The 16,301-nt window shown below is 39.2% G+C and overlaps 1 protein-coding gene across 1 annotated transcript in view; it reads left to right on the top strand.

Moving 5' to 3' along the window:
* pip4k2aa (phosphatidylinositol-5-phosphate 4-kinase, type II, alpha a) overlaps positions 1–16,301 on the top strand; it is a 253,962-nt gene that overhangs the window by 133,981 nt on the left and 103,680 nt on the right. The window contains exons 2-3 of the mRNA XM_048520102.1: positions 5,897–5,994; positions 11,213–11,309. Of these exons, the coding sequence (XP_048376059.1) occupies positions 5,897–5,994; positions 11,213–11,309 (195 nt within the window). The remainder of the gene's footprint in view (positions 1–5,896; positions 5,995–11,212; positions 11,310–16,301) is intronic.

Below are 16,301 nucleotides of genomic sequence, written 5' to 3'. Positions count from 1 at the left end.
CTCCACCACCGATGCTCAGTAGCAGCAGTATATACCACCTACAAGATACGTGATAGAAATTCATGAAAGCTCCTTAGCAGCAAGCATTAACTGGAAGGACAAGGGAGGCGGAATCATGGAGACAATGCCAAGTGTGACCCACTCTTCTGATCTGGGGATATATCACCAATCCTTCACTGCCACTGGATTCAAAATGCCAGAAATTCCTCCCCATCACTTTGAATCTACCTACGCCAAATAGACTGCTGCAGTTCAAGCAGACAGCTCATCACCACTTTCTTAATGGAGTTAGGGATGGGACATAAAAGCTGACCCAGCCAGCAAAGCCCACATCCTTACAATGAATAAAAGAAATAAGTTGGTTGCCCACACACCCGCATTTATTAGATGCGTGGGGGCAATAGATTGGAGATCCTGGAGTTTCAAGATTATGTTGTGCTTTTTATTGCTGTGTAATATCATTTTATTTAGGTGATAAATTCAATATTAAACTGTGAAACTTCTAACATTGGATTCCTGTTTTATGAAATTTTAGGGGCTGAAAGCTGCGAGGAATTTATGATTCATCACTTTGAAGTAAATAGATGATGGAACTGGTTATATTTTTTAAGATTTGAATTTTATTTGTCCCAGAATCATTACTCTGTCTCCTACTCCATTTCAGTATGGTTTGCAATATGGTCAACTTATGTTTAATGCTGATTTGATCTATTTATTCCTACAGATTGCATGCCACCTTATTTCTTCCTCTAGGTGTGTTGAGAATGTTTGTATGTATTATTTTGTTTTATTTTTCTTGCCCAACAATTGACCAGAAGGCAAAAATTCACCACTTTGGTGAGCATTGAGCCTAATTTATATATGATCATTTTAGCTGTACCTTGTTGTTTCCTATGATTTATTACGTCAACATCTGTTCATTGCAGAACTTGAAATACTTGACATTTTTGTATTTCTACTGACGTACATTTCATTTTGTTTTTTCAAGCCATCTCACCTGGCATAACCAAAATCTCCAAATCCCGCTGTTTTGAACTTTCTGGACAGTCTGAGCATGTCAGTGCTCACATTCTTTAGAGTTAATCCGCTTTCTCCTGTCTGACTAATTCTTCAATGTTTCCGAAACCCTCATTCATTTAAGATTGTGTTCTACCTCATCTCTTTTTATTTTGTTCCTTCTTTGTTCTACAATTACATGCTATACCTTCTAAAGCTTCTAAAATCTGTAATGATGAAGCCAAGGGAGCATTAGCCCTTAATTTACAGTCTTTGAAGTCGTGTTTGCAACAGTTGCAGGCTTAATTTATGGTGGTGCTCTAAATCCTTTTCGGACAGTTAGGATTAATGTTGGATTTTTCTTGTGACATTTTGATTAAATCCACTTGAGTGTTATCCTATTGTCAGAACAAGAGCAGAGTGCTAATTACTGATCCGCAGTTGGTGTAACATCAGGAAGATCAAAGATGTGGTTTCCTGTACAAACCCCATTCCTTAATCTCAACCACCGAAGCTGAACCAAACTGTGTAAAACCTTAATGACTACAGATCTGTGCATTGAATTGAACATACCTGCACCAAAGCAACTTATACTTCTCTGCCTGCCTTTTCTCATCTCTGAGATCAGATTTCTGTCATGGCCTCTTTACGAGACTCTTCTGATCCATCCTCCCAAAAGCTAATTTAAATCCATTTGGCATGAAGTCATGCTCATACCAATGTTCTTGCCTGTTGACCTACATTGTTGCTCCATTGTATTACAGATTTTAATTTTATTACTTTATTCCCACCCTGCCATTCCATGTTTTCTCTGCAACCCTCTTGGGCCTAAGTTCTCATCCCAAAACCAACCCTTCTATGTACTATCCTATAAATGCTCACAGCCATTTCAAATGTCTGGATCTGACTTGGGGATTGTCAGTTCTATCATCTTTTTTAGAGTTCATCAGCTTTTATCTTTTCCTGCAGCTTTTTGGTCATCCAGTCTAAATTCTTCTTCTGTGCCTCCATATCTATTCCTGTGCCTCCATATCTATTCCTGTATTTGGGTTTTTTTTAATGTTAAGGAACCCTCATTATTGTGTGCTGTTAGAGGCAATTAGAGGTTTGTTCACTGATGGTAGCTCAAAATTGTTTTTAAGGCAATTAGAGGAAGAATAAGGTACCTATTGGCTATCTATTCTTAAAATTAACTGTGGTATTGGAAAAGGATAATGCTAAATGATTTGAGCAAAATGAACGTCATCTTTAGCTAAATTAGTTTATTTTGGGCAGAAAAGCAAAATATTTCAGATTTTTTCCAGAGTCATATTGCACATAAATGGTGAATTGATGTGTTTAAGATGGTGAGTGACAAATTGTTGAACCATTTCTCATTTCTGTTTACAACATGATGAGTATATGTATTGGAACTGTTTTGTTTCTGTTACTTGGCAAAATGCTTGACATTTTCTGTCTACATAATCAGTTTGATTTGTACAGTAACGTAGTGGAATTCTAATCTGTTTTCAATTATTCAACAAATTGTTATCTTACTGTTTCTACTGCCTTCCTATTTAAAAATGAAAAAAGCCTGCAGCAGTTGACACCCCGTGATGACAGAGATTTTGGTTATATTTTCTGATCGAGAAACCGAGAAAGATAATTGTTTGATGATTTTGCACTCATTAATCAATTTGAATTTAGTATTGACTTTTCTTTGCCATTGTTGCCATATTGAGAGGGTGAATAAGAAGTATAGGAAGGGAGAAAAGTTATTTGTGGCCTTTAAGAAATTTAAAGAGAGAACTTTAAAAAAATGAATCACTTTTAAAGTGCAATGTGGTTATGTAAGGAAACTGTAGCATTGACTCAAAAATTGGGCAAAGAAAGTATAATTAAACATATCGCAGAGATAGTAGAAACTGCCGATACTGGAGAATCTGAGATAACGCAGTCTGAAGCAGGGTGAACACAGCGGGCCAAGCAGCATCAGAGGAGCAGGAAAGCTTGATGTTTCAGGTCGGGACCCTTCTTCAGAAATGGGAGAGGGGAAGGGGATTCTGAAATAAATAGGGAGACAGGGGGAGGCGGATAGAAGATGGATAAAGGAGAAGATAGGGTGAGAGGACACAGACAGGTCAAAGAGGCGGGGTTAGAGCCAGTGAAGGTGAATGTAGTTGGGGAGTTAGTGAGGGGGATAGGTCAGTCCAGGGAGGATGGACAGGTCGGGGGGGGGTGGGGTGAGGTTAATGGGCAGGGGATGGAGGTGGGGCTTGAGGTGGGAGGAATTGTTAGGGAGGCAGGGATTAGCTGGGTTCGTTTCGGGATGTGGTCGAGGGAGGGGAGATTTTGAAACTTGTGAAATCCACAGTGATACCCTTGGGCTGCAGAGCTCCCAAGCGAAATATGCGATGCTGTTCCTGCATCTTTCGGGTGGTATCACTGTGGCCGAAAGTTGCCAGAACAGCATCGCATATTTCGCTTGGGAGCTCTGCAGCCCAAAGGTATCAATGTGGATTTCACAAGTTTCAAAATCTCCCCTCCCCTGACCACATCCCAAAACGAACCCAGCTAATCCCTGCCTCCCTAACAATTCCTTCCACCTCAAGCCCCACCTCCATCCCCTGCCCATTAACCTCACCCCACCCCCCCGACCTGTCCATCCTCCCTGGACTGACCTATCCCCCTCACTAACTCCCCAACTACATTCACCTTCACTGGCTCTAACCCCGCCTCTTTGACCTGTCTGTCTCCTCTCGCCCTATCTACTCCTTTATCCATCTTCTATCCGCCTCCCCCGTCTCCCTATTTATTTCAGAATCCCCTTCCCCTCCCCCATTTCTGAAGAATGGTCCCGACCCAAAACATCAAGCTTTCCTGCTCCTCTGCTGCTTGGCCTGTTGTGTTCATCCAGCTTCACACCGTATAATTAAATATGCATTGACCTGGATTATGGAGATTGTGAAAGAGTCTGTAAGCAGTCATGAATATTGCCTTTAATGGCATGACAGTGTGGCAAAGTAATTTAAAATGATAGACAGACACATCTTATCAGCAGAACAGCAGGCAATAAGTTAATGAAGACATGTTAAGATTTCATACTGTGCTTTGCCGCATTGTACTGAATGATTAGAATGCTCTTAAAACACAGCAAATAAACACAATTTTAGAAATGTGCTAATTCATCCATGCTTTAAAGAGAAAACAAAAACTTGTATTTTAATTAAAAATCAAAAGAACTGTGATGCTGTAAATCGGACTAAAATAGAAATTGCTGCAAAAGCTGAGCGGTTCAAAGGTCAGAACCGAGGTTTTGAGGAAGGGTCACTTCACCCAAAACATTACCTCAGATTTCTCTCCACAGATGTTGCCACAGCTGCTGTGCTTTTCCAGCAATTTCTATTTTTAACTTGTATTTTAAGTATTGACTCTTCCTTAGAATAATTATATGAAGGCCTTTGAAATCTGTTTAACTTTTAAAAGTTGGGTAGGGTTATGTAATTCAATCGTACATGGAAATTAATAGATTGATTAGCACATGAACTGAGGTAGTCAAAAGATATTACAAAGAACAAAAGAACTTGGAAACAGTTAAAACGGTAGAAGGGAGTAAGGATAGGCAAATAGTATCCTGCCAGACTAGAGGTCGGAAATTTATTAAAAATAGAGGATAATAAGGGAGAATGGCTCCAAATAAATCTGAAATGTAAAAATGAGTAACCAACATCAGGAGGAGCCACATCAAGGTTTGGGCCCCTGTTCCCCACCATGAAGAGTCATAAGCCTGAAATTTGAGGCTTCTAGAACCAGTTTATGCTAATTTAAAAAATCATGGAGAGAAAGTAGAATATGAGAGTAAACTCACAAGAAGCATAAAATAGCCAGTAAGAGCTTCTACAATTATTAAAAAGGAAAAATAATAACAAAAGGAATGCCAGTTGTCAGGAAAGTCTTGAAAGGAAACTGGTTGCTTTGCTTTGAAAATCATTATATAATTAACCAAAGTCAGCTTTGTTTTATGAGAGGAAGATTGTGTATGATAAATTTATCAGAACATTTTGAAGATTTAGGTAACAGGACAAAGCAGAACCTGTAGATATTTCAATTTTCAAAGGCAGAATTTTTTTAAATATCAAGTTATGTTAGACTTCATAGGACTATGGTCAGGGCACATGTAGGTGCACATTTTAGTCTCCATACTGTGAGAAAGACATGGAAACACAGAAAATGCAAAATAAAGAGAAGACTTAGAGGAGACTTGGTTAAGGCTTTTAAAATTATGAACAGAGTAACGCGAAGAGGATACTTTCTACTGGACAAAAATTAGAACATAGTTACTATGAAATCCAGGATGGAAATAAAGAGACTTCTTTTTAAAATTCAAAGTGGCTGGGGTGTGGAGCAGAAGGGGAAATGTCAGGGAAAGATTAGAAGTCAAGGGAGATTCGTAATCACAGGTAATGTTGAACAAAAGTTGAAGGGAATCAGAATGGTCATGGACAAAAGAGGGAAGTGCAAAGTAGATGCTAATATTAGTTATTAATGACAGATTAGAGGTCAGCTCTGCTGAAAACAGACTCAAGAAAACCAAACCTGGTTTCTCAGTAGTAACATTTGAGATATTAAACTTTTAAAAATATAGATGCTCTAAACAAAAGGTCTCAGTTGCATTTTCTTTTCTGTTGTCTTTTAGCTGGCTGAAAGTTGTTCTGACACACAAAAAAAACAAACAAAACCAGAACTTGCTGAAAAAGCTCAGCAGGCCTGGCAGCATATGTGGAGAGAAAACAGAGTTAATGTACTGGGCCCAGTGACCCTTCAGAATAGCTGTCACAATTTCTCTGAACATAATAGATCGAAAATATTAATCATAAAATCAATGGTATTATCTAGAACAAATTCTTATTTTGTTTTGCAGATCAATGAGTTAAGTCATGTCCAAATTCCAGTTATGTTGATGCCAGATGATTTCAAAGCCTATAGCAAGATAAAAGTGGATAACCACCTGTTCAATAAGTAAGTTTATTACCTTGCATTCTTTAAATAATTTTTAATTAAGTTGAAGAATAATTCTATTAAAGGCACTGAAATGTGCTGTGATTTGCCACAGATTCTTACTTACAGCCTTTGCATAGTAGTGTTTCATGTACGAAACGATGTGGGCAATTCTCTCTCAGAGGAGGAAATGCCTCCACCTATATGTGGTACTGCTTTTGGAAGTCAGTCATCTCAACTCCAGGATTTCTCTGCGCGAGTTCCTCAAGACCGAGGCCGCCTTTCCATCTAAAGATCAGAAGTAGCAATGTTCACTGATGGTTGTACAATGTTCAGCCCCATTTGCGATTCCTCAGATACTGAAGCAATCCATGTCCAAACGCAATGAGATCTTGGCAGTATCCAGTCTTGCGTTGACAAGTGGCAAGTAGCATTCACACCACACAAATGCCAGTCAATTAGAGACAACCTAACCACTTCCCTTTGACATTCAATGATGTTACAGTGGCTGAATTCCCCACTATCAACATCCTTGGGGTTACTGTTGACCAGAAACTCAATTGGACCCACCATATAAATACAGTGGCTATAAGAACAGGTCAGAGACTAGGAATATTGCAGCGAGTAACACACCTCCTGACTCCCCAAAGCCTGTCTGTCATCTACAAGGCATGAATGTGATGGAATAATCCCCACTTACATGATTGGTGCAGCCCCAACAACACTCGAAGCTTGACACCATCCAGGACAAAGCAGCCTACATCCACAAGTATCCATTCCCTCCACCACCAACACTGAGAAGCAGGAGTATGTACAATCTACAAGTTACACTGCAGAAATTCACCACAAGTTCTTAAAATAGCACCTTCCAAACCTATGACAACTTCCATCTAGAAGGGCTAGGGCAGCAGATGCATTGGAACACCATCATCTGCAAGTTCCCCTCCAATCTGATCACCACCCTACCCTAGAAATATGTTGCTGTTCCTTCACTGTCACTGGGTCAAAATCCTGGAATTCCCTCCCTAAAGGAATTGTGGCTCAACTCAGCACATGGACTGCAGTGATTCAAGGAGGCAGCTCACTACCATTTTCTAAAGGGCAACTAGGGATGAGTAGTAAATGCTGGCCAGCCAGCAATGCTCACAACCCATGAAAAATTTCTTTTTAAATTTCATGATTTACTGAAATCATAAACCTGTAGTCATAGGTGTAAACATGTATTATGAGGGTCAATGATTCACAACTTTACTTAGAGGAAAGCATTTCATTTGCTTGTAATCTTTAACAAATCATGATTTATGGGATAATTGGAATAATCATAGAATGCAATTTTGACTGTTTTTACTTGTGAATTCCCATTTGATATACTGTACTTTTACAGTACTTCGTGTTTGTGTAAGATGTAATCTTTTAATTTCCAGATTCACTCATACCATTTTTCTCTAATTTTTTTTCAATTTTGTATTAATAGAAGGAATACTCCATTGTCAGAGACAAAATCATAAACCAAGTCTTAGTTGTTCAAGTAGATAGGAGAGAGTCACTCAACTGCAAGAAAAAATATATGCATTTATACATCACACTTCACGGAAGTTTCCTTCCTGACTTTTATCTCCCAAATGATCAGTTTCGTTAATTTGGTGGGTAAGCTACACCCATTAGATGGTTTTAATTATTTGTTATGTAAGATGAGCAGCTGCTGAAATAGTCATAAAGTCATACAGCGTGGAAACAGACCCTCCAGTCCAACCAGTCCATTGCCGAACATAATATCAAGCTAAACTAGCCTCACCCACCTATCATTTATCCATCCCCAAATATCTTTTAAACATTGTAATTGCACCTGCATCCACCACATTATCAGGACGTTCATTCCACATGTGAACAACCCTCTATGTAAAAAAACAAGTTCTCATGCCTTTTTTAAATCTCTCTCCGCTCACCTTAAAAGTGTGCTCCCTTGTCTTGAAATTCCCCATCTTAGGGAAAAGACAACTACCATCAACTCAAAAATACCTCTCATTATTTTGTAAATCTCTATCAGGTCACATGCCAACCTCCTATGTTCCAGTGGAAAAAAATCCCAGCCTATCCAACCTTTCCTTCTAATTCAAACCTTGCAAACTCGGCAGCATCCTGGTAAATCTCTTCTGACCCCTCTCCATCTTAATAATATCCTTCCTTTAACTGGGTGACCAGAACTGGACACAGTACTCCAGAAAAAGGCCTCATCAATGTCCTGTACAACCTCAACATTACGTCCCAACTCCTATACTCAAAGGACTGAGCAATGAAGGCAAGCATGCCAAATGCCTTATTAACCATCCTGTCTTTGAAGATTTATGTATCTGCAACCCTAGAAAAAACAATTGATATCTCTTGATGACTTGAAATTGGCTTCCCTGCTCAAAAGCTACGACTGTGAAAGATGTCTATCACAGGCAGAAAAAACTAAATTTTCTGCACAGCTGGAAGGTTGCAAGGGGCTTTGAGAAGGTGTGAGAGGTGAGATTGCCATTTAGTAAATGAGAATTTTTGAACGTAGCTATGTGGTCCTTCAATGCCATATGAAGTCTAGAGAGATCAGAGGGAATGAGGAGATATTTGCAGGTTCAGACACAGCAGATATTTGAAGGAGCTGAAAGTTACAGCAGGTAGAGAATGAAAAAAACATGAAATTAACAGGAGTGTGACAGGAGATAAACTGGGAGAAAATACTATTAGTACATTGTAACGAGAAATTAGAAGAACTCAATATCAAGGACTTCTATAACAGGTACACCTTCAACTTGATAGTACTTGCAAAACAGATATAATTTTTCGCCTTCAAACAAGAACATTCATTGTGAATATTTTCAAGTTCCGAAGCCAGAAGTGTGGGCGTTATTAATTCACTGCATCAAACAATCCATCAAATGTGCATCTACACTATATTTAAAAACTTTCAACCCTGTAAAACTTCTGTCAGTTTTTCCATTACAACTTCCTACATATAATTTTATAATGGAAATGCCTTTGTAAACTTGCCATTCTCTAATTGCGCCCTCCTACCACTGTGGTACAGTAGCATTACCTGGCTTTTTATTCAGTACTGTGGAAAGATACCTTTGTTCCAACAAATCTACAATACTTATGTACTTTCCAACTTGCCCTCAAGCTGTTTAACATAGCTATAGCATTAAGCCATTTTGTCCTTGGCGCCTGGTCTATATTTTGACGAGTTTGTGGCCAATCTGTAACCTAACCTCACTCTGGAGTCTGAAAAAGTCAAGGAAGAAAAGATTTTATTCTAGTAAATGCAAGGGCAAAGTTCTCAGTTTTCCAATTAAAAGAGTTTGCAACACCCTCTTCTATAATTTTCAACTTCATGTAGGTTCCCATTATCTCAGTTTTCAGCCTTGGGTCTGCTGGGTTTCATGGTGACTCAACTGTCCTGTCTGGCCTTTAGTTTCCCTTATCTCCTTGCTTTCTGTAGCAATGAATAATATGCTTACACACAGGATGTCATAACTGCTGAACTGATGTTCCCAAAACCAGCCTTGTTAAAGCATTCAATCGTGCCAGGAAGAAATAACTGGAGCACTTCAGAATCTAAGAAGCACTTGAATTTTGACCCTACTATTGTGACCTTTCATCCTTACTTTTCCCCAAATACCCACCTTTGCCCATTTCCCTTTTTCAAAAGAACACCAGAAGTGTACCATGTCAGATTTTAAATTGGTTTGTTTTGTGAAAGCATATTCAAACTTGTACCATGTATTGACCTACTTCCTCACTTGACTCCTGAAATGTCAGGCTCTAATTTTTGTACAATATCCAATAGACTTAGGAGATAGTAAGATCTGCAGATGCTGGAGCCAGAGACAACGCAGTGTAGAGCTGGAGGAACACAGGCCAGACAGCACCAGAGGAGCAACATTTCTGAAGAAGGGTCCTGACTCAAAACGTCAACTTTCCTGTTCCTCTGATGCTGCCTGGCCTGCTGTGTTCCTCCAGCGCCACACTGTGTTATCTTGTCCTTACAGTCCTTGATTTGGATACGTGGAAATAGGCTACAAAGAAGCTATCTGTTTAATAGTTGGAAACTTCAATCAAATCAATCCCTGACTTTCCAAATTCTGAGGAATTCAATCCTACTTTGCGTATTCTGTCTTAGTTTGACTTCAAAGTTTAAATTATCATTATGATATAATTACATTATACTCATTTCAAAGCCAATACATCCTTCTGAATGTGTGCTGCGCAGAACTGTTCACAGTACTCCTGACCAGCATTCAATTAGCTTATTTACTATTGTCTGGAAGTGTTCGTTTAATCATCTAAATACCTGGACCCTATGTCTCTGGACTCCCCCTAGTTTCTAGCTTTTTGCCATTCAAAAAGTACCATTTCCTATCCATTTTAGGTTAAAAGTGGATAATCTCATTTGCCTACGTTAAAATCAATTTGTTATATTTTTACCCATTCATTTGTGAAAAGATATTGACCGACTTAATGTTCCATTTTCAACTGCAGAGCCTACCTTGCTGCCTGACTTTGTAACATCTGTAAATTTGGGTATGTGACTCTGTATCCCTCATCCAAGTTATTATTCAATACAAAAAACTGTTAAGGCCCTCATGTATTTCCTTATGGGACTTTGCTATTTACATTCTGCCAATTAGAGTCATTGCCCTTTATCCCTATTCTCTGCTCACTGTCACTTACCCAACTTGCTACACGGATCAAAAATTTACCAATAATTCCATGGGCTTCAAATTTAGCTAACAGTCATTTATGAGAGAATACTTTCTCCAGTCCATAGTCATGACAACAGACATTACCCTGTCCACTACTTTAGATTCCTTTTCAAAAATTTCAATCGGATTTGTCGGGTACGATCAACCCTTTACAAATTTACTTGTTCTTCGTTCAACTGAAAAATCAAGGTGTTCAGTTGCCAGAATTCTAATGTCTAAAGTCTATAAATAATAATAATGTAATGCACAGCACTGAAAGCTCACTTTACAATGTAGGCAGAATTAGGATTAGTATCCCCATCCTTCATTATTTACCCCTAATATACCTGCACTTTACCTTGATTTCTGTGTGAGGTGTCAAAAGTTTACTTTTTTAATAAAGAAAATGCAGCTGTCTCTTTTTATTTCAGTAATAGACAATTTTGTTCCCTTCATAACTAGTTGGCTTGACCTTTATTAATGCAGACATTACCTAAGAGATTTCATTTATTTACCAGGGAGAATATGCCAAGTCACTTTAAGTTTAAGGAGTACTGCCCCATGGTGTTCCGGAATTTGAGAGAGAGGTTTGCTATTGATGATCAGGATTTCCAGGTAGGTCTGTGTTGTAATCACTTCATAACTGTGACAGTGATGAAATATCCATCAGTTTTTTTTTCCACAGTCAGTCGGTGAATTTGTTTTGTACGATCACTCAGTTAATGTAATGCTTAACTTATTTGTGACTCCAATCTTAGAATAGCAATTTAAATTATTTTGCCTGGGAACATTGAGGTGCTTTTGTGGGTTTGTCAGTAGATGGCTATTGAAAGCTGTTTGTTCACTCTAAATTTAAAATTAATAATTGGGGCTCTGCATTCTCTTGCGTAATCACATGATCACTGAACAATGGATCAAATTGTCCCAGTTCACCTACTGGTTTCAAGTAACTTTCAAGGGATGGAAACTTAAGATGTAGCTATAAAGTAAAATGCATATTGATACAATATTCAGTTCTTTGAATTAAAAAATGAAAGTGAAAAATAACAGCAACAATTAATTCAGTGGAAGGGAATTAGTGGACTGAGCTGCACTGGATCGACAAAAACATACACTTTCAAAGAAAAGGAAGGGGACACACATTCAGAGAAACTGAGAGTTTATTTGTTTCCAAGTGTGTTAATGATCAATTTTAGTGACTTTTCCAAGGCTACAAGCAGCCAGAAAACTTTGCACATTTCATATCAGTGATTGCAATTTATTTTGACATTTATATTATTTGTGAGCTGTATTATTTGTATAATTTAGTTCTACATTGGCTTGATCTATATTAGCTGTTTTACAAATAATTATTATGGTTGGTGTTGTGCACTCACCATAGAGTAAATTCTATGCTCCCAGCAGGTACTCTGCCCACTGAAAGTACAGGCCAGAAATTCAGGACTAAAGTCCTAACTCTAATGAATACTCTTTCTAGCATAGTTTATTCACTGGTAGGACATGATCATAGAATATCTTTCTATTCCTACACTATAGAAACTAATAAAGTCAAAGAATTAGTTTGTGATTCACAATCCAAACGTCTATATATATAGGAACATTTGAAATAAACAGAGTGGTCATTTCACTTCTAACAACTCCACTTTTTTTGTTTTCTGTATGTTTTAAAGACTGATTTCAAACGTAATGAAGTGAAACAGAACTGTGACCAACCCTCCCTCTCATCCCCACCTCCTTAACCTGTCAGTCTTCTCTCCCACCTATCGGCTCCTCCAATCTCACTGACCAACCCCCACCACTGCCTACCTGCACTCATCTATCGCTATCCCACCTACCTTCCCCAGCCCCACCCCTCCTCTTCTATCTTTATTTTAGAGCCTCCTTCCCCCTGCCCAGTTTCTGAAGAAGGGTCCCGACCCAAACCATCAGCTTTGCTGCTTGGCCTGCTGTGTATCTCCAGCTCTACACCTTGTTATCTCAGACTCCAGCGTCGGCAGCTCTTACTATCTCTGTGTGGATATTTAAACTTTCCTACATCTACTGTGTGATGATTTTCTTACTTCACTCTGAGAATTCCTGAATATGTTGACAAATTCCACAGTTTCCAATAGAAGCATTCACTCAAAGAAGAATAATACCATTTATGAGGAAGTATTTATACTTTGGGTCAATTGGAATGCTCAGTCAGTAAGCATGAGGGAGACTTGGCCTGAAGGAGACAGAGGCTAAGTGAGCATACCTGGGAATATCAGGAACAAAAAGGGAAGTTGCTGAAAAAGCTCAGCAGGTCTGGCAGCATCGGTGAAGAAGTAAGTCAGAATTATTGTTTTGGATCTGGTGACCTTTCCTCAGAACTGAGGAAGCATTACCGGACCCAAAAGGTTAGCACTGATTTTTTTTTCTTCACAGGTGCTGCCAGACCTGCTGAGCTTTTTCGGCGACTTATGTTTTTGATCCTGATTTACAGCATCTGCAGTTCTTTCAGTGTTTACCTGGGAATACCATTCAATGTGGGAATTCAGTGCAGAGGATGACAAAGAAGCTTTAACTAAGCTTTATTGCAAGAAGGAGAGTGTGTTGAGTGGTAACTTTGAACCACAAAGAGGACGTGCATTTGTTTCCTACATTTTTGCTCATCAAATTCATTGATTAGTAATAACTTTCTATTATGATCTATCTTTACATGTGAATTGGAATTAAATTGTTAATTAGAAAAACATACTTTGTTTGGATTTAACTGAGAGATGCCAGAAATAGGGAAAGTCAGGGCCAATATCGGGCTAATATAGTAAAATAAATATAAGTAATCCAATGCAGAATAAAGTTAATATAAGGGAAACAAACTTAAGATATGGCACCTCAGGTCAAACAAGTGAATTGTGTGGCCTGTAATATGTGGAAAGTATTGAACCATATTGTCTTAGATAACAACATGTTTAAGAAGTAGTGCCAGCAGCAGAAACTGAGCCCTGGGTTGTGGAGATTCATTGCTAGCTGGAATCACCACGGTGGATCCACAAGATTGCGCTTCATGGATATTTTCAGAGAAGCAATAACACTGCTCCTTAAGGGTCTGGGAGCAGAAAGGGAATGGATGACTGTCAGTTAGTCCAAAACAAACAGGTTAGTGATTAAGGAGTCCCCTGGGATCTTGCTCACAAGTTGGCTTTCTGCTTTGGAAGCTGATGACAGTGTTGGTTTCTCAAGGGGGTGCAGTGTGAGCGACACCTGTGGCACCATGAGTGGCTTTGCTGTATAGGAAGGGAGGAAGAAGAAATGAGGAATAGCTACAATAGAGGATTCATTATGGTAACAGACAAGCATTTCTGTGCCATCAAAATATCTCCAGGATGATATGTCATCTCCTTGGTTCCAGGGTCAAGGGTGTCACATTGCAGCTGAAGAATATTTTTTTCGGGGAGAGGACAGCAAACAAACAGAAGTTATGATCTGTGTTAGTGCCAATGATGTACGTAGAATGTGAACATGGTCTTACAGTCATAATTTAGAGAGCTGGATACTAAATTAAGAAGTAAAACCTAAAATGTAGTAATAAAATCAAAGTGTTGGAGAAACTCAGCAGGTCTGGCCACATCTGTGGAGAGAAAAACAGAGGTAATGTTTGAGTCCATTATGAATCTTCTTCAGTTCTGAAGAAGTCTCTATGGACATATAAACAGTAAAACAATGGGAAAAGGAGAGGTACGGCCAACTAAGGACCAGAAAGGTATTCATACGGAGGGCATGAGGTATATCTGAGGTAGTAAATGAATATTTTGCATCAGTCAGTACCAAGGAGGTACATGCTACCTAAGCCATGGTGACAGGAAGAAACTCAGTCACTATAAACATTAAAAGCTGATAAGGAAAAAGTGTTGGTTTGGCTGTTGATACTTAGGGTTGACAAAGCATTGGAACCAGATGAGATGCATTCAAGGATATTGAAGGAAGTAGGAGCAGGAATTGCAGGAAATCTGTCCATAATCTTTCAGTCTTCCCTGGACACTGGAGTTGTGCCAAAACTCTGGAGAATTGCAAATATCACACCCTTGTTCAAAAAACGTTATAAGGATAAGCCCAACAATCTCACACCAGTCAGTTAAGTTCAATAGTGGGAAAGTATCTCAAGACAGTTAGGGGATGGAGTTAGTATTTAATTGGAAAAAGTTGGTTGATTAGAAAGAGCTGGATAGAATTGCAGTCACATGGAAGGCACGTCAAGAAGGCAGCTTACTACCACCTGCTCCAGGACAGTTGGTAAGGGCAATAAATTCCATCCTAGCCAGCAGCATTCCCATCTCATGAACGCATACAAAAAAAGTGACCTGAATAAGTTAGAAATGCTGTGCAAAAATTAAAGCACCACTTCAAGTTAAATTATAATAGCACTGTAAGGCTACACCAGAAAGAATACAAAGGGAAGCAGTGTTCATTAAGGAACTTAGCAAATCCATGCCTGTACACAGCTCCTTAAAACTTTTATTTAGTGGAATCAGTCCTGTTATGCAGAACAATATGAAACTAAGGAGGTACATCAGGAATAAGAGATAACAAAGTGTGAAGCTGGATGAACACAGCAGGCCAAGCATCATCTCAGGAGCACAACAGCTTTTGTGCTCCTGAGATGCTCCTTGGCCTGCTGTGTTCATCCAGCTTCACACTTTGTTATCTTGGATTCTCCAGCATCTGCAGTTCCCATTATCACATCAAAGGTACATCAGGAAGTTCTTTCTACTGGGCCTGATTAACAAACAAAACTGGTGTGAGTTGCAGGACAGTAGTTAGGTCAAATACCTGAGATTGTTAAAGAGAAGACTGGATACTTTTGAGGACATATGGGCGCACACTGGGTTGATGAACTAAACAGTGTTCTTTGTCCAGATATTATAGAACATAGAACATTACAGCACAGTACAGGTCCTTCGGCCCTCGATGTTGTGCCGACCTGTCATACCGATCTCAAGCCCATCTAACCTACACTATTCCACGTACGTCCATATGCTTATCCAATGACGACTTAAATGTACCTAAAGTTGGCGAATCTACTACCGTTCCAGGCAAAGTGTTCCATTCCCTTACTACTCTGAGTAAAGAAACTACCTCTGACATCTGCCCTATATCTTTCACCCCTCAATTTAAAGCTATGCCCTCTCGTGCTCGCCGTCACCATCCTAGGAAAAAGGCTCTCTCCATCCACCCTATCTATCCCTCTGATTATCTTATATGTTTCAATTAAGTCACTTCTCAACCTTCTTCTCTCTAATGAAAACAGCCTCAAGTCCCTCAGCCTTTCCTCGTAAGACCTTCCCTCCATACCAGGCAACATCCTAGTAAATCTCCTCTGCACCCTTTCCAAAGCTTCCACATCCTTCTTATAATGCGGTGACCAGAACTGTACACAATACTCCAAGTGCAGCCACACCAGAGTTTTGTACAGCTTCACCATAACCTCTTGGTTCCGGAACTAGATCCCTCTATTAATAAAAGCTAAAACACTGTATGCCTTCCTAACAGCCCTGTCAACCTGGGTGGCAACTTTCAAGGATCCTCTTGAATAAGATCTTTTTCATCCATAACCAACTATGCTTTGACTATGTACAGAGGAAT

The sequence above is a fragment of the Stegostoma tigrinum genome, chromosome 2, assembly GCF_030684315.1.
Source record: "Stegostoma tigrinum isolate sSteTig4 chromosome 2, sSteTig4.hap1, whole genome shotgun sequence".
Classification (NCBI taxonomy): domain Eukaryota; kingdom Metazoa; phylum Chordata; class Chondrichthyes; order Orectolobiformes; family Stegostomatidae; genus Stegostoma; species Stegostoma tigrinum.
The sequence above is the reverse complement of the archived record's forward strand: the minus strand, read 5'-3'. Positions and strand labels throughout refer to the sequence as shown.